The sequence below is a fragment of the Rousettus aegyptiacus genome, unplaced genomic scaffold, assembly GCF_014176215.1.
Source record: "Rousettus aegyptiacus isolate mRouAeg1 unplaced genomic scaffold, mRouAeg1.p scaffold_m13_p_8, whole genome shotgun sequence".
Taxonomy (NCBI): domain Eukaryota; kingdom Metazoa; phylum Chordata; class Mammalia; order Chiroptera; family Pteropodidae; genus Rousettus; species Rousettus aegyptiacus.
In genome coordinates, this window is record NW_023416311.1 from 72,004,583 (window position 1) to 72,028,249 (window position 23,667).

General features: G+C 32.6%; 1 protein-coding gene across 9 annotated transcripts in view; it reads right to left on the bottom strand.

Moving 5' to 3' along the window:
• BDP1 (B double prime 1, subunit of RNA polymerase III transcription initiation factor IIIB) overlaps nucleotides 1–23,667 on the bottom strand; it is a 75,864-nt gene that overhangs the window by 12,135 nt on the left and 40,062 nt on the right. For 7 of the 9 annotated variants that reach the window (XR_004952410.1, XR_004952409.1, XM_036225407.1 and 4 more), the window contains exons 22-34: nucleotides 23,460–23,587; nucleotides 19,993–20,191; nucleotides 19,500–19,690; nucleotides 18,453–18,840; nucleotides 15,018–15,140; nucleotides 7,883–7,919; nucleotides 7,071–7,163; nucleotides 5,839–6,064; nucleotides 5,213–5,364; nucleotides 3,691–3,841; nucleotides 3,264–3,444; nucleotides 1,079–1,142; nucleotides 527–713 (exon numbers count right to left, since the gene is read on the bottom strand). Coding sequence is in view for 7 of the 9 variants with exons in the window: in XM_036225407.1 (XP_036081300.1) it covers nucleotides 527–713; nucleotides 1,079–1,142; nucleotides 3,264–3,444; nucleotides 3,691–3,841; nucleotides 5,213–5,364; nucleotides 5,839–6,064; nucleotides 7,071–7,163; nucleotides 7,883–7,919; nucleotides 15,018–15,140; nucleotides 18,453–18,840; nucleotides 19,500–19,690; nucleotides 19,993–20,191; nucleotides 23,460–23,587 (2,120 nt within the window). In the remaining 2 variants the exon portion in view is untranslated. The remainder of the gene's footprint in view (nucleotides 1–526; nucleotides 714–1,078; nucleotides 1,143–3,263; nucleotides 3,445–3,690; nucleotides 3,842–5,212; nucleotides 5,365–5,838; nucleotides 6,065–7,070; nucleotides 7,164–7,882; nucleotides 7,920–15,017; nucleotides 15,141–18,452; nucleotides 18,841–19,499; nucleotides 19,691–19,992; nucleotides 20,192–23,459; nucleotides 23,588–23,667) is intronic. The other 2 variants (XM_036225408.1, XM_036225406.1) reach the window with 2 other exon arrangements.

Genomic DNA, 23,667 nt, shown 5'->3' on the forward strand with positions numbered 1-23,667 from the left:
AGTTAAATTTTGATCTAAAACGTCTTCCTAATATAAAAGGCTTTAATTTCTAAAGCTGTTTAATAGACAATTAAGCATCTTAACCAATGACTGTTAAAATTCAGCTTGAGAATTCTACAGTAAATAATTAAAATGAGTATCAAGAATATGCAGAAATGTTACCTCTCTGTACTATTTTTGCAACTTTCTGTGAATGTATATTCATTTCAGAATTTTAAATATATATATCAGTGTTTACAAAGTAACCATACTGTTAATAGATGTCATTTTGTGATCCAGATTGCTAAGTTTTCTCAGATTGCAAAATACTTAATATACAAGTTTCATACAAAAGTATAACACTATACATTTAAATAGCATCTTTATCACATAAAAAATAAACAACTTTTTCTCTAATTTACCATATAATTATTACATATCTCCAGGACAATTACAAATAATGTCGGCTAATGCCTCCTTCAATCGGTACTATTAGATTTATAAGGCACCTTTCCTCCTAGCAAAAATAGTTGAGCTCATTCATTACCTCATGTCACCCTTTTCTTCTGTATTCACTGATTTGACCAATATGGGTGCTGGCAGTAAAGGGTTTGGTATTAACTGTGTAACGGTATCAGTAAATTCTTCCACTGCATTGGTTGGAATTTCCACCAGAGTTAAAATGAATGCTTGTTCATCCTCACCATCATGATGTACATTAGCAACTAGATTCACTATCAAAGTTTAAAAGTTAGTAATGAAAAGCTGAACCATGAAAAAACAAAAATCATTCATTTATTTCATTTCTTAAAAGTCTCATGACAACTTATCACCAATAAAAACCTGAATTACAGCAGAAAGAAAAGTAATTTCATAAAGGATAATGATGATTCACTATGAAGATTTATAATTTTGAGGAACAAAATTTACACATTAAATACTTCAAATTCTTATTAACTTAAGGGCATCACAGACCCCACCCCAAAATAAAACTATTTTTGTTTTTCCCAATCAAATGGCAGGGGAAGGGAGGGGAGTAAAAACCATACTATTAGGTTCTATGATACTTTACATACTTTATTGAAGCAGATTATCATACCTGTTAAATCTTGAGGATTGATTACATTCTCTTGTTGGACTTCTGGAATACTAGCTGGTGTACACTGCCATAAAAAAATTAAAATGAAAGAGTGAGGTTGACCAAATCTCACTTTTAAAAAGGTTTCCTGACAAATTGACACAGTGCTTCAAAAGTCAACAATTTATGTAAGCACATGCAATTTTTCAAGTGTTCTGAAAAACTTCTGGTGGCACAAAATTTGTTATTAAATAAACACAAACAGGAATTCAAACTAACTTCTTCAATATGTGCAGTCTATGAAATTATTTTTGAAGTAACAAAAAAGAGAGATCCAAACCCCTCAATCTTCTCTCTATCCTCATCATAGCAGCCATTGTACTATTAGTGGTGACGTCTGAATGGAGGCAAACTGGTCTCCTTACCTCCAGCATGGCTCCTTTCAATCTGTTTTCCATAAAACCATAAACACTGTTTTCTCTAAAATACAATTCTGATTATGATTCTCTACTGTTTATGATCTTAAAACTTCCATTTTGCAACCAACAATGATTTACTCAGTCAAAAACATCATGAATGCATACTAAAACTACCAGGTACAAGGCTGCTAGGTCTCATTTAATGAAGTTACTGAATGGAAAAGATGCTGTTATAATGGAGGTATTATCCTAGCCAAGTGATCAGTCAGAATCATCAATAATGGGACAAATTGCTATTATGTGTTTCCTGATATAAAATGTGATGAATAAACACCGCCACGTATATAGTAATCTTGCCAAAAAAATGTTTTACCTGAATCTAATAATGAGGAAACATTTAAAAAATCCAGATTATGACTAGCCTGGACTCTTAAAATGTCAAGTTTACAAAAGAGGAAAAAGGGCAAGAGAACTACCCTAGATTAAAAAAGAGTAAGAAGAAATGGCAACTAAATGCAATAGAAGTGTTGACTGAAACTGTATTATTATATAATACTATTAAGTCAATGTTAGTATAATAACACTAAGTGTGACAAGAGTACTGCCATTTCTCTGTATGAGAACATCCTTGTTTTTATCAGATACAAGCTGGAGTATTTGTGGATGAAAGCTCACATCTGTAACTTGACGTTCAAATGGTTTAGTTTTTAAAAAGTATCTAACTATACATATGGAGAGCAAGAGAGACAGAGACCAGGAGTGGAAAATATAAGCAAATGAGGCAAAATTCATGTAAAAGATATATCAGAGTTCTATGTAAGATTCCTGCAACTTTTCCCCAAGTTTGTAATTATTTCAAAATAAAAAGCAAAAATAAAGGTTAGGGGTTGGGGAAAATGCCATAACTTTGGATATTGTCCAAACACTTCGGTGAGTCATAAAAATTCGTTTTATGATCTGTCTCCAGGCTACCTATCTAACTTCATATTTAACCAATTTCTCCAATTATATTCCATTCATACCTACCTGTAGTCCCTGAACATGTCATGTTGTTTCATACTTGTTCTTAATACATGTTCCTCTCTCTTTTAAAAAAAATATTAATGCCTGGATCCTAGTCCTTTCAGAGACTGATTTCACTGAATTAATTGCATTGAGGACCACTCCTTGAGTCCTGTGAAACTTTTTTAAATTAATTTATTTATTTTAATTAGTTTCAAGTATGTGAAACTCTCTTTTATAGTGCCTATCAGGCTGAGTTTAACCATTCATGTATTCATCTGTTTCTCACAACTTTGATTCCATATCTCACAGTGTTGAATATGTAGTAATAACATCTCAACAAACATTTGCTCTGTGAATTAATTTCTTAGATCCAGGGGCTGAGAAGCAAGAGGGAAAATCTCTGTGTACAAAACACTTCCTTTTTCAAAGTTTTTACAACAAAGCTAGGTATTGGCTATATTATCTCTATGCTCCAGAAACTAAAAACTCAATAGAAATTCTACCACAGTACATTCTCACAAAGGCAAAACTATAAAGGTTAAAAACAGATCCATGGTTGCCAGGGGTTGGAGGTGGGAAGAGGGGGTGACTTAAAAGGGGCACTGAAGAATTCTGGAGGTGATGGAACAGTTCATGTATTAGTTACATGACAGTACATGTTTCTCAAAACTTGCAGAATCGTATATTAAAATGGGTGAAGTTTACACTTTATATTATACCTTACTTTTTAAAAAATAAGGAACAAACACCTAGTCGCCACTTGCTATATTTTATTCTTTTACCTCTGGCACATAAAGGGTAAGCACACTGTCTCCATTAGAGTCCTTTCTCAGGGGCTCTCCAACAGAACTCTCACCAAGACCCGTATCCAAACCTAGTGTGTGGGGCCTTATCTCGGAGGAAACAATTGGAGCAACTGACAACAGCTGAACCTCTTGAGATTCCCTTTCTTGATCTTTCTTTCTGAAAAAGAAATTAGTATGTATTAGTTTTAGCATGTATATGAAATCAAGCGGACAACCACAGAATCAGTGTTTAGAGCTAGATATGTCAAAGTTCATCTAAAGTTCAACTAATTCAATGTTTTTTTTTTAAGTTTTATGTTGTATTTAATGCAACAGAACCTGTTTTTCTATCAAATTCTTACAGCTTATGGTTATAGTTGAAACTAAATAGAAACCAAATCCCAGAATTGCTTTCCTCTTTTACCTTTCAGTTAGGCTTGCTTCCTGCAAAGAAATACAGGTCTCTTCAATACCATGTACATATGCCGATCTGCTCCGCTCTGTATTCTCTGCTGTTGTAACTGATCCAGGGTTTTTATCTTCTAATTCTGTTGCTTCAGAAGCATTTTTTGTTTCTAAAATAAAAAACGCATTTAAGATACAGTACAGCTAAAATCTCCACATTAGAAACACCTTCTCTGTTCAAAGATCACTATTTAGTGGCTCTTCCAAATCTTTCTTAATCCCAAAAGCGAGCCTACCCACAGGGCAAAAGGGTGGCCCTGGCCAATGAGATTTCTGAATAGTAAAACAGATGACTAATGAATCCTGCACTGTTCATGTTTCACTCTCAGCTGTCACAATAACTGTATCTCCACTTTGTGGTAATAGCAACATAATTAGCAACCCACATACAAAAAAAGTTTTAGGGGTGAGTACACATGAGGTCTGGCTAATTCCACCTTGGGAAAAGTGTCAGGGAGGAGCTGTTCTATAAAGAATGATGTCAGAAAGGGGAAGAAAATGACTTCTATTTGGAAAAAGTAACTTAAGCCTGAATAATGAGAGAGCTTCTGGAGTAGTGCTCAAACCAGAGTAGGTAATGAATTAACTAACTGAACGAAAGGCTGGTTGAAAGAGAAATCCCAGAAAATAAGAATCCCCAAACAGAGAAAAGAAGATGCTAACTATCCAGGTCTTCTACACATAGGGTTTAATACAATCTTGGTGAGTACACTAAACACCAGTGAAGTGTACACTTTAAAATGGTGAACTGTCTTTGGGTGGTAAACACACAATAGAATGTTAAATTATAATGTACACCTGAAAATTATATAATTGTATTAACCAATGTTACCCCAATAAACTTAAAATAAATACATAAATAATAAAATAAAATGGGTGAATCGTATGGTATATGAATTATCTCACTAAAACATTTTTAAAAGTGCTGAACTGTTTATAGTATGCATATATTATTTCTTTCTGAAAGGAATATACATGCATGTATATATATACATATGTAGATAAACACACACATATACCCTTATTTACACGTTTATATGTATAATACATTTCTAGATGTCTATAACAAAAACTGTTAAGAGCAGTTTACCACTAGAGGTGGGATTAGGGGGCTGAGAGGGAAGAAGTGACTTTTTAAAATTTCATGCCTTTTGGGTACTGTCTTATTTTTTGCCACATGCATGTATGCCTAAGAGATATGTGCTTGAGTAATCATGTTTATCCACAGACACACACAGAGAAAAATATCTATGAAAAGAAAGTCTGATCAAGTAAATATAGCAAAATGGTAGTAATCACTGAAACCAGTTGGTGAATTTTTATAGGTATTTATTTTATAGCTTATTCTACTTTTCATATGTTTGAAATTTTTTAATAGTAAATTAAAATAAGTTTAGCAACTGAATATTCCATTTGAAGTGCTAATGCACTTTCCTGTGTCAAAGTAATTTTGTATCTTGCAAGGCAATAATAAAATTTACCTCTTTGAATTTCTACTTCTTCTTTAGTTACAAAGAAACTGGGAACTTCCTGATGAGCATCGAAGCTGTTGGTCTCTAAAATCTTCCTAAGATTTGGCTTAGGCTTGGCAAATCTATTTCCCAAATTATTGGTCACTTCACAAGTTGTATTTCTGCAAATAGAGAGAATGAAAAAAGAGAAATTTGTCAGCCTGTAAGAATCCTCTCTCACACTGATTCATTCTGTCTAGCAGTGACAGAGTTATGTCACCACAGGTGCCATGCTGAGCTCATTTCTAAATGCTAAAATTACATAGTAGTAACTTTATTAAGTCTTGAAAAAGGAAGAGAATCTGGACCATGTTTTTAAAACAAAGGCAACATTTACATAAAACTATTTCAATAAAACTTCAAAGACATATATATTGCATAATTTTAATATGCAAACCATTAACTAAAATCGAAATTAGCCAATCATTACATTAAAGGGTGAGAAATCAGCACTGTCTACTTTACATTTATATAAGCATTATGTAAAGCTATCAACTATGTTGATGGTTGGTTTAAATACATTTATTAACTGAATACTGTACTTTAGTTTTTAGTAAAACTCAAAAGAAATAATAGTTTAATAAAGCAAAATAAACCTGGTTGATACAGTGTTTCCCTTTACTTTCTCCTTTAAACCAATTTCTTCTTTAGGACTCTGCTCCTCCAATACAATCTTGTTTTCTTCTAATGATGGAGGTGTACTACTGTCAAGCGAAGAAAGCTCCTGACTTTCATGAACAATTTTATAATTTACATCATCTGGGCTAAAAGGAATATGGCTTTTATCCTCTGAAGGAACATCAGGAAATACACATACTGCTACTGTAGAAAAAAATGGAAAATTAAAATTGACCAAATACAGATGTCCAAATAAAATAAATCTTTTAACATTCAGCTATTATAAAATTATATATTGTTTTTAAAGTTTGCCCCTTTTTGGCTCCAAATTTAATTTTGTGATCTCGTATTTCATGCCAGCGATTTGACTCTATTCTAAGCTTACTAATTCTTACTGATTGAAATTTTTGTGCTATTATAAGTAAAAATAAATCTTTTTATTTTCGGTAACTACATAACCTCAAATGAATTTCAAGATAGGATTGCCTTCATTTACAGTTTTTAAAATCTAGAGGTTTGTGACAGGCTCCAATGCAACATTCTGCCATTGAGAAAGGAGCCCCATAGAGAAGATAAATCAGAGTTTCCTAATAAATATATAGTTATAGGCCTGAAAGTCTAACACCTATAATAAATGGCAGGCCAATTCATCACCAGTCAAAATAATTAACAGAAATATACTTAACATAATTATGCATTTACTATACTTAAAGTAGACGTTACTTAGATAGTAAAAACCATAGCTTCTCTTGAAAATTAAAACTCTGGGTTAACACATCTTTTGGCTTAGTCCATACTAACAGTACTGTCTAAAGCAAATGATCTTAATGACTGCTATTGCCCCTTCATACTGTCTATGTCATGTAACTGTGTTGCTAAAGAAACATATATAAAGTCATCAGTGACCAATGAGCTTAGTTAACCAATGATGTTTATGATGACAAAGGTAAAGGAATCACTAGATTAACTATTCCACAAACACAAGTTATTCTTTATAAAACAAGTACACTATCTTGAAATGGTGGCCACTACATCTAAAGGGGCTAAGTTGGATAAATCAACACAAACATATTATCTTTTCTGGAAAAACGACAAAGTGATACAATCTTCAAATGTAAAAGACAGGTATTATTACTAAAATGTGGATATAATTTCTTCAAAGTTAGATTTTAAAAGTTTCTTTTCCTGAAGACTTATCTTGCATTCTTACCATCACTTTGTTCTGAACTGATCTCTGACTGTAACACTAGATCTCCCATTGTAAGTAAAGTTATGGCAGCTTCTGTGCTTCCGTCATTGGTACCTTGTGAGAAAATATATTAACATTAAAACAGTAGAGTGAATCTGGAAATTTAAGTTTGTTTACATAGAAAAGGTTTTTAATTCAAGTACTTATTCTCTTGCAACAAGTTTCAATATCCTCTGTACACTAATCTCTTACAAAGGTAATGTTTTATTCAGCTTACATACTACGAATAAAGAAATAATGACCTATTGGCTTTTATTCACTGAAAATGCCTCCATCCCATTTAAATAACTTACTACCTGCAAAGAAAAATGCGTCTGTGTAGATCGGAGAAAAAAATACTTTATATTAAACATTTAACTCATTTTATTTTTAATTTTTATTGTCTTGATTCACTTTCTAAAGTAACATTTCAGGAGGAGGTAGATGAGATAAAAGGGGTCAAATATGTGGTGACAGAAAGGAATCTAACTATGGGCAGTGAACACACAATGCAACAATATATACATAACTTTCTGTTGAACTGTACACTTGAAATTTACTGGATTTCATTAACCAATGTCACCATAATAAATAAAGAAATAATAAATAATAAAATAAACAAAAAATAAAGTAACATTCCCAGAACCCACATTTCTCCTAGAGATCACATTCACAGTTCAATCTTTTTGGGTCAACTCTCCAGCAAAATGACTCATTTACTAACTACCACCACTACTAAGACATCATGCTAGTGTTAACCAAGTAGTTTTAACAGTGTCCCTATTAACAGTTACCTGTTTCATCACGGGATTGTTCACCTGTGGTCATCTCCTGAAAGAGTTGAAAAGCAATATATTACATATTTCCCCAAATACATATTCTGTAGCTCAAAAGGCACTGTTTCACAGGTCTTTTTATGCTTTTGATTACAATGAAGTGGAAACTGGTTTTTTCCCCCTTAAATTACAATTATTCATAAAATTTTATAAACAAGGACAGAAACAATTTAAAGCCAAATTCTTTTGTCTCTTGGTTCATTTTTTTAACTTTGCCTTGTATTATATGCAAATTTTACCTCCGATCACATTGCAATGCATATACCATTGTCACTTTACTTCTGTATTTTCATAATTCAACTTCAGTCGTATCTGCCACTAGTTCCAACCCAGTGTAAACCAAAGTCTAAAGACTACCACAAAGTTTTTATACTACTAGGAGGCTTAAAACTTAAATGAATTTTAATAAATTAAGAAATTACAGGATCAGTGTCTAGCCTGACAGCATGAGGCGTTCTGCTGACCCTCTCCCCACTGAAACTGGTAAAATTTATTTAAAAATAACTATTTAAGCTTCTGGAAACAGCCCTAAGGGCAAATGAGTAAGAAACATCTATTTAGAAAACCAATGAAAACTCAAGAACAAAGGTAAAAGTCCGTGGTATTTGAACTAACACTTCTCCTCCTTCCTCCCAGCTCAGCAAGGCAGAGACTCCACCTCAAACTGCTACAACCAAGAAAACAGGGCCTCTTCTCCCTGCAGGTCTCAGTTGGAGGGCTTTCTTCCTAGGAGGACCAAGATTTCAGCTACTGACACAAGAACCTGGTATCATATTCATAATAAATAACAGACCAATATCTATTATGAATATGAACACAAAAAATCAATAAAATACTATCAAATCAAATCCAGTAACAAATAAAATTACATATCAGTAAGATTTATCCCAGGGATGCAATTTTTTGGTTTAACATCCAAAATTTAAGTAATTTAATACATCATATCAATAAAAAACCAAAAATCACATGATTATCTCAACAGATGCAGAAAAAGCATGAGACAAATTTCAATACCCTTTCATGACAAAATACACAAACTAGAAACAGAATGGAACTTTTGTGATCTGATAAAGGGCATCTATGAAAAAATCATAGCTAACATCAAACTTACATCAAGCTAACATCAAGACTGAATGCTTTCCCCTAAGACCAGGAATGAGACAAGAATGTCCACTCTTGTCACTTGTATTAAACACTGTACTGGAAGGTCTAGGCAGGATAATTAGGCAAGCAAATGAAATAAAGGCTATCCAGACTGGAAAGTGTTACAAATGGAATTGTGACCCCTAGAAAGATGTGTTGAAGTCTTAACCCCCAGTGCCATGAACGTGACATAGGGTCTTTGTCAACATAATCAAATTAAGATGAAGCCTTATAGGATTAGGGTTGACCCCAATCCAGTATGACTCATGTCCATATAAGAGGAAAAGAAACTAAAACATACAAACAGGGAGAACACCATGTGGTAATGGAGGCAAAGGTTGGAATTGTGCTGCCAAAACCCAAGGAATGACAAGGACTGCCAGCAACTGCCAGAAGGTAAGAGAAAGGAATAGGATGGTTTCTTCCTCAAGCCTCCATGAGGAGCCATCACTGATGGCACCTTAATTTTAGAATTCTGGCCTCTAGAAATGAAAGAATAACTTTCTGTGGTTTTAAGCCACCCAGTTTGTAGTACTTTGGTACAGCAGCCCTAGGAAACTTAACCAAAAAAACAGAAGTAGCTCTATTCACATATGCCATGAGCATATATGTAGAAAAACCTAAGGAATCCACTAAAAAGCTAATTAGTTCAGTTATCAGAACTAATAATTGAATTCAGTAAAGTTGCAGTATATAACACAATTATACTAAATTCAATTGTATTGCTATACACTTGTAAAACAATCCAAAAATGAAATTAAGAAAACAGTTCCATTCATAATAGCATCAAAAACAATGTACTTGAAAATAAATGTAATAAAGAAATTGAAAGCCTTATAGTCTGAAAACTACAAAACATTGTTGAAAGAAATCAAAGATCTAAATAAATGGGAAAATATTCCATGTGCATGGATTGGAAGACTCAACAATAAGATGGCAATAGATACTCCCCAGCCCCTCAAAAAAACAAAAAAAACCCTGACCTACAGATTCAGTAAAATCCCAAACAGAATTCTAGTTGCTGTCTTTATAGAAATTGACATACTGATTTAAAAATGCATATGAAATTGCAAGGGATCCACAATAACCAAAACAATTCTGTAAACAAGTATAAAGTAAGATGACTTACACTTCCCAATTCCAAAACTTACTACAAAGTAACAGTAATCAAAAGAGCATCACCAGCACAAAGATAGATACATAAATCAATGGAATAGAACTGAGAATCCAGAAATAAATACATACATCTGCGGCCAACTGATTTTCAACAAGAATACAAGACCATTCAGTGGAGAAAGAATAGTCTTTTCGAAGGTGTGACAATTGGATAGTCATATGCAAAAGAATGAAGTAGAACTCTAACCTTAGAACATATATAAAAATTTACTTACAATGGATTGAAGACCGAAATGTAAAACTATAGTTAAAACTACAAAACTTTTATAAGAAAAATAGAAGTAAATTTTTAGAATCTTGACTTTGACAAAGAAGGCTTTGTATCAAGAAAATGAACAACCCACAGGATGGAGAAGTATTTACAATTCATATATCTGAAAGGGACTTGTATCAGAATACAGTAGTCTCCACTTATCCACAATTTAACTTTCCATGGTTTCAGTTTCCTGTGGTCAACGGCAGTCCAAAAATATTAAATGGAAAATTCCGGAAATAAACAATTCATAAGTTTTAAATTGCACCTCATTCTCTGTAACATAATGAACTCTTAAGCTATCTTGACTCTAACCTACCTAGTACATAAATCATCATTTTGTCTAGTAGTACATCCACACTGTACATACAGTACAATAAGATATTCTGAAAGATACCACAAATAACTTTTATTACAGTAAACTGCCATAATTGTCCTACTTTATTATTGTTGCTGTTAATCTCTTATTATGTCTAATTTATAAATCAAATTTTACCATAGGTATGTACATATAGACACAAATATGGTATTTATAGGGTTTGGTAGTAATAATGGTTTCAGGCATCAAGTGGAGGAGGGGGTCCTGGAATGCATCCTCTGTATATAAGAGGGGACTACTGTATATCAAAAAAATTCATACAACTCAATAATAAAAAGACACACACCAATAATTTTGTTTTTAATTGGCAAAGGCTCTGAATAGAAATTTCTCCAAAGATTTAACCCATTTCCTGTTTGTCCCAAGAATGCTTGCCAGCGGCGTTTGTGGCTATAGCATTTACCCTGATATAAATCGCAGACTACAATCCTAACATTACCCCAAAAGTTTGCCACAAAATATCTTGCTTTATTATTTTCATATTGCTCTATTATATCAATAGTCTTTGGAAACAAATCACACCATTCTATTTATAGCATTCTGTTTTTAGTAGTGGTATTTTCATTTACAAAATAGAGTAATCCTTGATCGCTAAAAATGTCAAATCCTAGATGTTCCGCTTTCTGTTGTTCCATGCTTTGAAATTTAACCACATGAAGATAAATTATGAACTAGAGATCATCATATATATTTCTGTTACACTAGGATTAGAGACAAGTTGTTTAAGAATTACTCCAAAAACAGTTTTTATATTTTCTTTTCACACTGAAAATCATAAGATTTGCTTCAGCCTCAAAGAGCATGTTTACGTAAAATTAACGTTTGCAGCAAGCTGCACTTTTTTAATAAATGGGTTAACAATGTCCAATAAGTATATGAAAAGATGCTTGACATCATTAATCATTAGGGAATACAAAGCAAAACCATAATGAAGTACCTTTTCACATCCACTAGAATGGTCAGATCCAAAAAGTCAAGTAACAAATGTTGGCATGTGAAGAAACTGGAACCCTCTCATACACTGCTGGTGGGAATGTAAAATGCTGTAGCAGCTTTGGAAAAGTTTACTAGTTCCTCAAATGATTAAACACAGAGTCATCATATGACACAGCAATTGCACTCCTAGGAATGTACCCAAGAGAAATGAAAACATATGTCCGTACAGAAACTTGTGTACAAATGTTTATAGTAGCATCAAGTACAATAGTCAAAAGATGGAAACGACCTAAACATCCATGAACAAGTGAACAAAATGTGGTCTATCCATATGTACTATTATTTGTTCACAAAAAAGAATGAAGTACTGATACATGCCACAAGATGAACCTTGAAAACATTACGCAAAAAGGCAAACAAAAAAGACCGTATCACATGAGTCCATTTAGATTAAATGTCCAGAATAGACAAATCTATAAAGACAGAAAGTAGACTATTGGTTGGCTAGGCATGCGGAGAGTTAGAAGGGAATGGAGAGCAACAGCTGAACTGCTAATGGGCATGTTTCTTTTTGAGGTAATAAAAAGAACTGTGATGATGTTTGCACATATCTGTAAATATACTAAAAACCATTTAATTGTACACTTTTAATGCATTAATTTTAAGGTGCGTGACTTGTATCTTAATAAAGCTATTCTAAAAATGTTGTAAAAATAAATACCAATCAAATAAGGAAGAATATCAAGTAAAATATAACTAAATATATTCCAAAAAATTTATATTAGTTAATGCAACAGAATTTTAACATGTCCCTGAGGATAAAGACAGAGACACACACACACACACACACACAAATCAATTCTTTTCAAGTCAAATATAAAACCTATAGATTATTCATTAGTTTCTATTATTCACTCTTACAGCTTCTGACATGATAGAAATTAGCTAAGAACTGCTTGTTAACCTCAAGCTTTCAAAATAAACACCATCCTTTGAAACTAAGTAAAAAATTAAAACTAGAACATATATGCAGGAGTTTATTTCTGGGCTCTCAATTCGGTTCCATTTGTCTGTGTCTGTTTTTCTACCAATACCATGCTATTTTGATAATTATTGCTTTGTAGTATAATTTGAAGTCAGGCAGTATGCTACCTCCAGCCTTGTTCTTTTTTCTCAAGATTGCTTTGGCTATTTGGGGTCTTCTGTGATTCCATACAACTCTGATGATTTTTTGTTGTTGTTGTTCTATTTCTTTAAAAAATTCCATTGGGATTTTGATGGAGACTGCATTAAATCCACATATTGCTTCAGATAATATGGCCATTTTAATTACTATATTCAGTCTTCCATGAACATAGATATCTTTCCATTTCTTTATGTCTTTTTTAATTCCTTTTAAATAGTTTTCAGTATATAGGTCCTTCACATGCTTTGTTAAGTTTATTCCTAGGTATTTTATTCTTTTTGTTGCAATTGAAAAATTGCTTTTTTCATTTTTCTGGAATTCCATTGTTAGTGTATAGGAACGCTATGGATTTTTGTATGTTGATTTTGTATCTACAACTTTACTGTATTTGTTTATTGTTTCCAATAGTTTTTTGGTGAAGTCTTAGGGTTTTCTATATAGAGAATCATGTCGACTTTTTCATTCCCAATTTGGATACCTTTTCTTTCTTTTTCTTGCCTGATGCTCTAAGCTAGGACTTCTAACACTATATTGAATAAGAGTGGTGAGAGTGGACAACCTTGTCTTGTTCCTGATCTTACAGGGAAGGTTTCTAGTTTTTCACTATTACGTACAATATCAGCTGAGGGTTTGTCAAATACAGTCTTTATGTTGTTGAGGTACTTTCCTTCTATACTCATTTTAAGTATTTTAATCATAAATAGAAGCTATATCTTGTCAAATGTTTTTTCTGCATCTATTGATATATGATTTTTACCCTTTATTTTGTGTATGTGGTATATTGCATTAATTGATTTGTGTATGTTGGACCATCCTTTGTGCCTCTGAAACAAGCCCCACTTGACTGTGATGTACAATATTTTTAATGTATTCAATTTACTAGTATTTTGTTTAGGATTTTTACAACTGTATTCATCAGAGATACTGGTCTATGGTTTTCTTTTTTTTGTGCTATCCTTAGCAGGTTTTGGGATTAGGGTAATGTTGGCCTCATAAAATGAGTTAAGAGTATTGTCTCTTTTTCAATTTCTTGGAAGAGTTTGAGAACAGGTATTAAATCACCTCTGGACGTTTGGTAGAATGCACTAGTAAAGCCATCTAGTCCTGGACTTTTACTTTTGGGGAGGTTTTTGATGGTCGTTTCAATTTCCTTACTATTGATCAGTCTATTTAGACTTTCCAGTTCCTCATGATTCAGTCTAGGAAGGATATATATTTCTAAGAACTTGTCCACTGTAAGAATGGGTATTATCAACAAAAGAAGTAATAACAAGTGTTGGAGAGGTTGTGGGCAAAAAGGAACCTTCATCCACTGCTGGTAGAAATGTAAATTAGTACAGCCACTATGGAAAACAGTATGGAAGTTCCTCAAAAAATTAAGAATAGATTTACCATATGACCCAGCAATCCCTCTTCCAGATATCTACCCCCCAAATTTGAAAACATTTATTCGGAAAGATATATAAACCCCCATGTCCACTGCAACATTATTCTTGGTTGCCAAGACATGGAAACCAAAATGCCCTTCAATCGATGACTGGATAAAAAAAAGATGTAGTATATCTATACAATGAAATATTACTCAGCCATAAGGAAAGATGAAATATTGCCATTTGCAATAATATGAATCTTGAGATTCTCTTGCTAAACGAAATAAGTCAGAGAGAAAAAGTTGAGAACAATATGATTTCCCTTATATGTAGGGTATAAAACTGAAAGCAACAAATTAACAAGACAAACAGACTCATGAACACGGACAACAGTTTTAGTGGTTACCAGAGGGAAAGGGGGGAGGAGGAAGGTAAATAAGGGTAAAGGGGGCCAACTATATGGTGATGAAAGGAGATTCAACTTTGGGTGGTGAACACACAGTGCAGTATACAGATATTGAACTGTATACTTGAAACCTATAATTTTATTAACCAATATCACCCCCAGATATAATTTAAAAGAAAAAAAAATACCAAAAACCAGCAAAGATCCATTTATTTAAAAAAAAAAAATTAAAATGGATACTTACAACTGATAATGCATTCAAATTTTCTTCTTGTTTCATTTCCTGAGTGGTCACATCTGTGTTTGAGAACTGATGTTCATCAACAGTTATAAATCCTATATCTGGGACATTCACAGTTATTTCAAGCTGTCAAAATAAGAAATCTCATTTCATTTTGGCATACTACATACAGCAAAACAAGTAAAATAAAATGTTCAACTGAAGAAATAATCCATTCATACACGATTGAATAACTGAAATAGTTATTCTTAAATTGATTTGACATCGATTTGGCAAAAGTAAAACATTTAAGGTTTTTCAGGGATCTATGATTCTTATAACCAGTAAGCAAAATTTCCAAGGCTAATATTCTTAGTACCTAGCTTTTCACTTTCCATTATTCACACTTTTATCCCTACTTTCCCATAATTTCTCTTATCAGTCTGTTAACATTTATGGAGTACTTCTTAAAAACTAAAGGGCTACAGGTTCAAGGATACAAAGCTAAATGAGACAAGTTTGGTCTGTGCCCTCAAGGGACTCACAATCTAAGAAAAACAGATATATAATCAACTAATTATAAATTGTCCTAAGTACTATACTAGAGATGAGTTAAAAACATTTAAACAGATTATATGTACACCCCCACCACGGTCAGGGAAATGGTTCTGTAATTAGTGGTCCTCATTAAAACTGACTGGAGTGGGATTTCAACATATTTCCACTTTACATGGACTGTGTTTCCTCAGTTTGCATGAAGTCCAGAAGAGAAAAGAAAAATGAAGATTATATATTGATACTTAATGCCAATCACATCTTTTTAAATCTTCTCTCCTTTAATTTAAAAATTACTGTTATTTTGAAAATTATCCCTTTAGTCCAGGATTCTATACTTATTGTTGTTCACAGGGAAAAATACTGACTTTCATTGATCAGGGGAATAAATATTTCTAGAGGGTGGCCAAACTGGGACATGACACCTACTGTTGATTATTTTAAATGAGAACTGTTATAGCTAAGTAGTACATAAACGAATACAGAACGCCTAATGTGTACTGTTGTTTTATTCTTTGACTTTACATTTCTGTTACTTCTTTTTTAAGTTGGTTCACTGAGCACCATACAGTTTCAAAGCTTTATTTTTAAACAGCATTACTGAGACAGAATTTACATATCATAAAATGCACTCATTTAATGTAATTCAATGCTTTTTAGATTATGCACAAATATGTACAACCATCACCAGACACTTTTAGAACATTTTCATCACTTCAAAAAATGACACTCATACCCATTAGTTACACACACTCAACCCTTCATCTCTAAATCCCTGAGTAACCACTAATCTACTTTCTATCTCCAGAGATTGTCTTATTTTGGTCATTTCATATGAATAGAATCACATAATATGTGATTTTTCCTAACTGGCTTCTTTCACTTAGCACAATGTTTTCAAAGTTTCAAGGTCAATAATTTATATCAATAATTTTATCAATAATTTATATCCCTTTATCATTTAATAATATACCATTGTATTTCAATGCTTTGTAAAGGGAACATCTTCTAACATATAAATAATTTCTCTGCCTTAGTACTCTGGCTATAAGAAATATAATTTAAGTTTTCCTTACTCAATTATTATGATTAACGCTCTTTAAGAAGGCATTCTGTTAATTCAGGAATAAATCCTGAAACTCGATTTTCAGAAAATTCTGATATTAGTTTTCACTACCAATCTGCCTTTCGCCCAAAGAAATTTGTAAAATAAAAACATATAGCTAAATGAACTCACATGCAGTGTTAACGAGCTGTCTTTGCACAAAATTAATTTTCCTTCTGCATTTTTAATTTTAACTAAAATGCAAATTCACTATAATTACTTTGAACTTCTGATTACAAGAAACAACTTCATTTTGCATCATATTTACGTAGCTTCAACACTTCTAACTCATTAACTTTAAAATATCTAGCATGTTGTTAACAGTGAATAACTAAGGGTGTGTATGGCCAGTCATTCATAAATGTGAATTTACAGATCCAGTAATCTGTTAATTCTGGATTAACTTGATATTACTTAAATTGTTTTATGTTTCTTACTTATTTTATTATTATCATCAATACCATCTCAGTTAACCCCTAATTCTATTTCAAATGACTCAGAAACTATTATGAAGTTTGCAGTAAAAACTGATTATACTATTCTATAAGCCAAGTAAATTACTGAAAACTGATGCTGAGCAGAGAACTTTAAAGTTACAAAGTTGGAATACCAGACTAAGAGACAAAAGAGTAAGAAGTTTTATAATAAAGTAAGTTGAAGTAATATGTTCCTCTACCACACATCCATTAGGATGGCTATTTTTTAGATTAAAAAAAAAAAAAAACAGGAAAAAAAAAGAAAGAAAGAGACAAGTGTGGGTGAAGATGTGAAGAAATTAGAACCCTTGTACATATTATTGATGGGAATGTACATTGCAGCTGATAATGGGAAACAGTATGGCAGTTACAGAAAAAAATTATAAATAGATTCATAATTTACCATATGACCCAGCAATGCCACTTCTAAGTATACCCCCCAAAAAAATAAAAACAGGAGTTAGAAGAGATATTTGCACACCCATGTTCACAGCAACATTCTTTCCAATAGCCCAAAGGTGGCTGCAACCCATCTATCTATTGACAGAAGAATAAACAAAATGTAGTATGTATACACAAAGGAATATTATTCAGCCTTTAAAAAGGACATTCTGACACATGCGACAATATAGATGAACCTTGAAAACATTATGTGAAGTAAAATAAACTCGTCACAGAAAGAACATATACTATATACTTCTATTTACATGAAGTACCTAAAGGCATAGAGACAAAAGTAGAATGGTGGTTGCACAGCCTAGAGGGGAAGAGATAACAATGGGTACAGAGTTTTAGTTTTGCAAAATGAAGGAAGTTTTGTGGATGGATGGTGATGATGGCATAGCACGACAATATGAATGTACTAAATGTCACTGAACTATACACTTAAATATGGTTAAGATTGTAAATTTTGTTAATTATGTTTCACCATAATTTTTTAAATGTCCCATTTACCTTCTCTACCAACTAGAGATCAACTTCAGCCTACCACAAAGTTACTAGAAAACACCTGCCAAATTTTTTTAATTGATCATAAAGTAGACTAAGCAGCCTCCAGATACAAGTGAAGTCAGATTTCTATCATTATTGTTATACTGCTAACCTTGTGCTGGGTATGGGCCGTATGGGCTAAGTCATTACAATAGATCACACAAGCCTATTTCTACTGGTTCCTTTGGCTATCCACCAGGCCCCAAACAAATTACATTTGGTAGAGATTATTTAGAAAATGAACTCTACAAATTCTAATTACCAAAAGGAGAAAAAATGATCCACTAAAAGAAAAGACAAGATAAAGTTCCAAACATTTCAAAAACAAACTACCTCTTCCATAGTTTCCTCGATCTGAGCAGGAACAGGTTCAGGAGATCTGAGACCCACAGGTACAAACACTGGAGCTTTGTTTACTTCCTCTGGAGCAAGATGATAGCTTTCTTCTTCATAGACAGACTCAAAATCTTCAGCATCATCTTCGTCCTCTTCCTGTGAAGCCCGAAGCGTCACCAGGATGGCCTTGGAAGCTTTAGGTTCCTTCTTAGAGGTCTTACTCCGAATTCGTTTGGATCCACGCCCTTTGGTGACATGTGGTTTGATCTTTCGATACATTCTCTTTTCACTATGATCTATCTCACACCCAGGGGCAGAAGAGACAGCTGTTCTTCGACTCAAAGCAATTTTAGAGTAATTTGATTCTTTTAACAGTTGTGTACAGCTGGATGTTTAATCAAAATAACAATACAGTCACTACATGCACAAAGATATATTTAATGAAAATTAAACTTTCAGAGTAAATATCAGTTCAAGCCATTAAAACAAAAATTCCCACTACTCATTCTGTCAAAAACTTACATTATGAAGAAAAGATAGGAACTTACTATTAGTTTCTCATTCAGAGCTAATTCTTAGTTATCTAGCTACGAATTTTCCATACCAAATTTTTATTTCTGGGTCATTCTTCCCCTTATTATTTAAGTGGAAATGAAATACAGAACTAGAACATTGTTGTTTTTTAGAACTTAGGTTCCCTTCTGCTTTCCTTGAAAACTATGGAAGAAGCGTACCCTTCACTTGTATTTGTGACCCCATTTAAATCAGCACCCTAATTATTTAGGCACTACATATAACTCTTTCGTCAGGCTCATGTCTAATATACTCAGCACTCAGAAATTTTAAATATAGAGAAAAATAATATTCCTAAGATTAAAAAATTAACTTTAGTAAATAAAAATCAAAAGGGGAAAGAAATCTTTCGATAAAAAACAATCTACACAAGCCATCTTTTATTCTATCCGTAAATTAAGTAAGGTAGGACATCCAAAAAGAGTAAGTTTTTATTTCCTATTCTAAAGTATTTGTTACATAAACCTTTACCTTGTTAGTTTACTGAGATACTGCTCTTCAACAACTGAAGACACAGAATTATCCCCTATAGTCTTCTGTCCAACACTTCCTGATGGTCCAACTTCTGACTGAGCACCTTTTTTGGCCAAACCAGCTTCTTTGGAACCTACAAAATCTTTTCTTGCTGAAATCTCAGTAGATGTCAGAAAGTCATCTTTTTCCTTAAATTTAAAAAGAAAAAGCTAATATTACCATGGAAACAACCTCTATAGTAATTCAATTTGGCCATTTAGCCTAAAGCTCTAAGCTTACACACACACACACACACACACACACGCACGCACACACAACTGGTTTCTAAAGTTCTATAATACTGGAAAGTCACTAAATTTTCAGTAATAATACAAAAAACTAATAAAACAAAAAGCAAAACTACATAAAAACTACATTATTTTTTAATGTTCTCCTTCATAATCTTGACAAAATACAGCCCACTGATAAAAATTATATTTTTCAAACTTACTTTATGAAGGAGCTGGGTGTCAGAATCTCCTTTCTGCAGCAAAGTATCTTCTGGCTTCCTTGCCTCGCTCTTATCTATTCCGTCTTTTTCTATACTTGATTCTGCTTTTTTACCATGTGCTCTTCTCAAATTTGGATCAGCTTTTTGGAACTGCCTTTGGAATTGTGCTGGACTAGGAACACACATTTTATGTTCATGTCTAGAATGAAGTATAAATCATGCGGAGAACAAAATTCATAATTCCTTTTTAATGTAACAGCTGTTAAATCAAGTAATTTTTGACACAAACCAATTCTATGTTCAAAGGACTACATATAAATTGGCTATAAAACCAAGCATATAAAATGAAAGCACAAACGCTGATATGAAAGGAAAAACATAAAAGCTTTTATAATTTCCAATTTCTGTACAGCCTGGGGAATAGTTTTACAATAATGTTTTTTACTTTTATTCATTTATTCTGGTTTGTAGTTTCATGCTATTTTAAGTAATTTTCAGAGTAATAACTAGAAACAAACAAACAAAATGCCAGCAGTTGGAAAATGGATTTCCTAATGGCACTCTAAACAAATGCTTCAACTGGGCTCTGAAGCATGAACAAAATATACAATGGTCACAACAAGCATGGTCCTACTGGTTCAAGAGAGGGGTTTACTGACAGCTAGTGTAATAAGGATTTCAATATAGCCCATGTATAGCTGCAAAATCAGAGAAAGACAATGTTTTAACATTGAAGAGAACAGTCATAGCTTCCAAGGCAACCTGAACAGCTGTGATAAGATTTCTTGGGAAGAATAATCAACAAAAATCTGAATTCTGAATTAGGAAGTTTATAACTAATAGGAATCTAGATATTTATGAAGAATAACTGGGTATATAAATATTTATCATGAATTCTCTGAAAGATCTGTATTAAAGACTAATATTAAGTAATATTTCTAATAAATTACCCAGAAGAGAAAGTACTTAGTTACATTTTCAAATGTTCCAACCTGACTAAGCTATCCTGGCAGTGAAACAACAAGGAAGTTCACAGAAATTCTAACAAGGTTATGATGTTAATAGGTACCAGTGTAGGCTAACATATGGGCAGACAAATTATATTTAAGTAGAAGCTATTTACAATCAAGTGTGATTCTACAAAGGTATTAAAGAATAAAATATATTCTTAAGCAGCAATGTGCTACTGAAATCAAAAGGGGAAAGAAAATACTGAATATAAGAGTAAGCTAACTTAAAAACTATACAAAATATAATACTCTAAAGAAAGTATCAGTCATGATACACAAGAATAAATGTCATAAACAGAAAAGGTTGAAAAATGGGTGAGGTGTATTTCCATGTATTAAAGTTAGATCTCTCTCCTTAAAAAATGCAAAGGCTGAGCATAAAATCGTTTGACATATATAAAATTTCTTTCAGAAGCTCTGCCTATATAACTATAGGAATCTGCTAGTCTGAAAATCATAAATCCTGAAAACTTAAATTTAAAATACTAAATTGCTGGACATGGTTCCATAGTGTAGCAGTCAGCACATCTGCTTTACACGCAGAAGGTCACACCCCAGTGGAGCCACAGTCCATGGTCTATGGCCATGCCACCCTGAACAAGCCCAATGTCCAATCTTGGAAGCTAAGCTGGGTTGGGCCTGGTTAGTATTTGGATGGGAGACCACCCAGGAAGCCAGGTGCTGTGAGCATAAATAATAATAAATAATAAAAAATAAAATCTATAAAATACTAAATTGCCAATGTCACTGTGAGCAAGCCATTTAAATCCTCTAAGTCTATTTAGTCAATTATAGATGAGGGCATTATGAAAGGCGGGCCTTGAAGGTTACTGGTCTTTAAAAGCTCACTTAGAGTAAAAAACAAAATCCTTATAAGGGTCCTACTCAGCCTTTAACCTTTCCTTCACCTACTACCCTTCCTTCCTTGTTCCTTCTTTCCCCAGACATCCCCTTGTCTTGTTCCTTCACTTCTTTTACATCTTCTCCCTACTAGTACCCTTTCAATGAACCATTCTCTCATTAAAAAGTAAATACCAGTAAGTAGAGCACAGAGTATTTTTAGGGTAGTAAAAAAAAAAAAAGTAAATACCCAATCATGATACTCTCTACTCCCCCACTTGCTTTATTCTTCTTAACATATTTATTACTGATTTATTCAACTTATTTGTTTATAATCTGTTTCATCAATTAGAATATAACCTCCATAAGAACAAGATGTTTTTTTTTCCCTATACTGTACTATATTGTCAACACCTAGAACAATGCCTGGCACATAGGAAACAATAAAATGTTTGTTAAATGAATGACTATATAAGGTTCTTTTTGGTGGCAATTATGGAATTCTGTAAGGCCAAAAAGAGATTAAATTCTAAATGGACAATAAATCCATAAATAGTAATTAGGAAAAGCCAGAGAGATGGAAATATGTTCACCTTAAATGTTTGGGATTAATGCCTCAGAAAGTGTTCTCTAGAATCATTTTTAGAGATGAATTAGTCAATGGAATCAATCATCAATCTAATCAAATACAGCATTTGTAATACAAACGTACCTATAATGATTCTAGTGAAAATATTTCTAAGCACCAATCACTTTACTTAAACATCCAGTTTAAAGAAATAAAGAAATGGCTTAGTAAGAAAACCTGAAATTAATGTAAAGAAAAATTGGGCCTGTCTTAAAATAAAAACAATATGAATGGCTTTTACATACACACACACACAGAAACAAATGAAATGAGAAATTCAAACTAAAATAATAACCTGGTTACAAAGACAGTGTAGTAAATTAGATGTAGTAAATTAGATGAACTATATCCAGAAAAAAAGAGATTATTTTTTTTAACCTGCCTTATATTATAAAAAAGAATCTATCACATCTTGCTTTAACATCGGTAACAATAAAGCAGATTGCAAGTAATAAAAATGGTAAGGCTGATATACCTTCACTCTTTTAGCATATCCCATTTAAAAGATATCATTCCTACCATTTTGTTTGGGACACAGCTCCAAATAAAGCATATAGTAAGTACTTCACAGCAATTCTTATTTATAAATTTTAGTCAGCGGGTTATAAATTTCTAAAGATATGAAGAACTTATGAACCTCTGTCACCATAAAAGTCTAGTTTTAAAATAAAAATGAGGATAGGATGCTTGCCAAACTTTTCAGAAAATTCACAATTAAGAGATCAGTCATGCAATTCATACAGTATTTGAAGAAGCAGATTTAAAATAGTTTAGTAATTATCCTATCATAAAATTTTCAAGATGTAAAGTTATATAAAATTAATTATGTAAAAACCCAACCTTTATCTTTGGGAAGTTTAATGCTTTTCTGTTTTAAAAGCAAACTCACTTTACCCGAAACTAATATAAAATAATACTGAATGTGAACTTTAATTGAAAAACAAAAATTAGAATAAAAAATAAAACTTTTAAAACGAAAGCAAACTCACCTTATCTTTTCATCTAATACATTAGTTTTGTTAACATGAAGGTTATCTACAAGAACCACATCACTCTGATTTTCATACATTCTGCCTTCTGAACTTTTGGAGAATATAACTTCAGTTTCGGTTCCTGGCTGAAATGACAAAACCATACTAGTATATGTTTTTTAATATTTAAAATATTTCAATCGTTAAAAAAGGTATTTTAAAATTA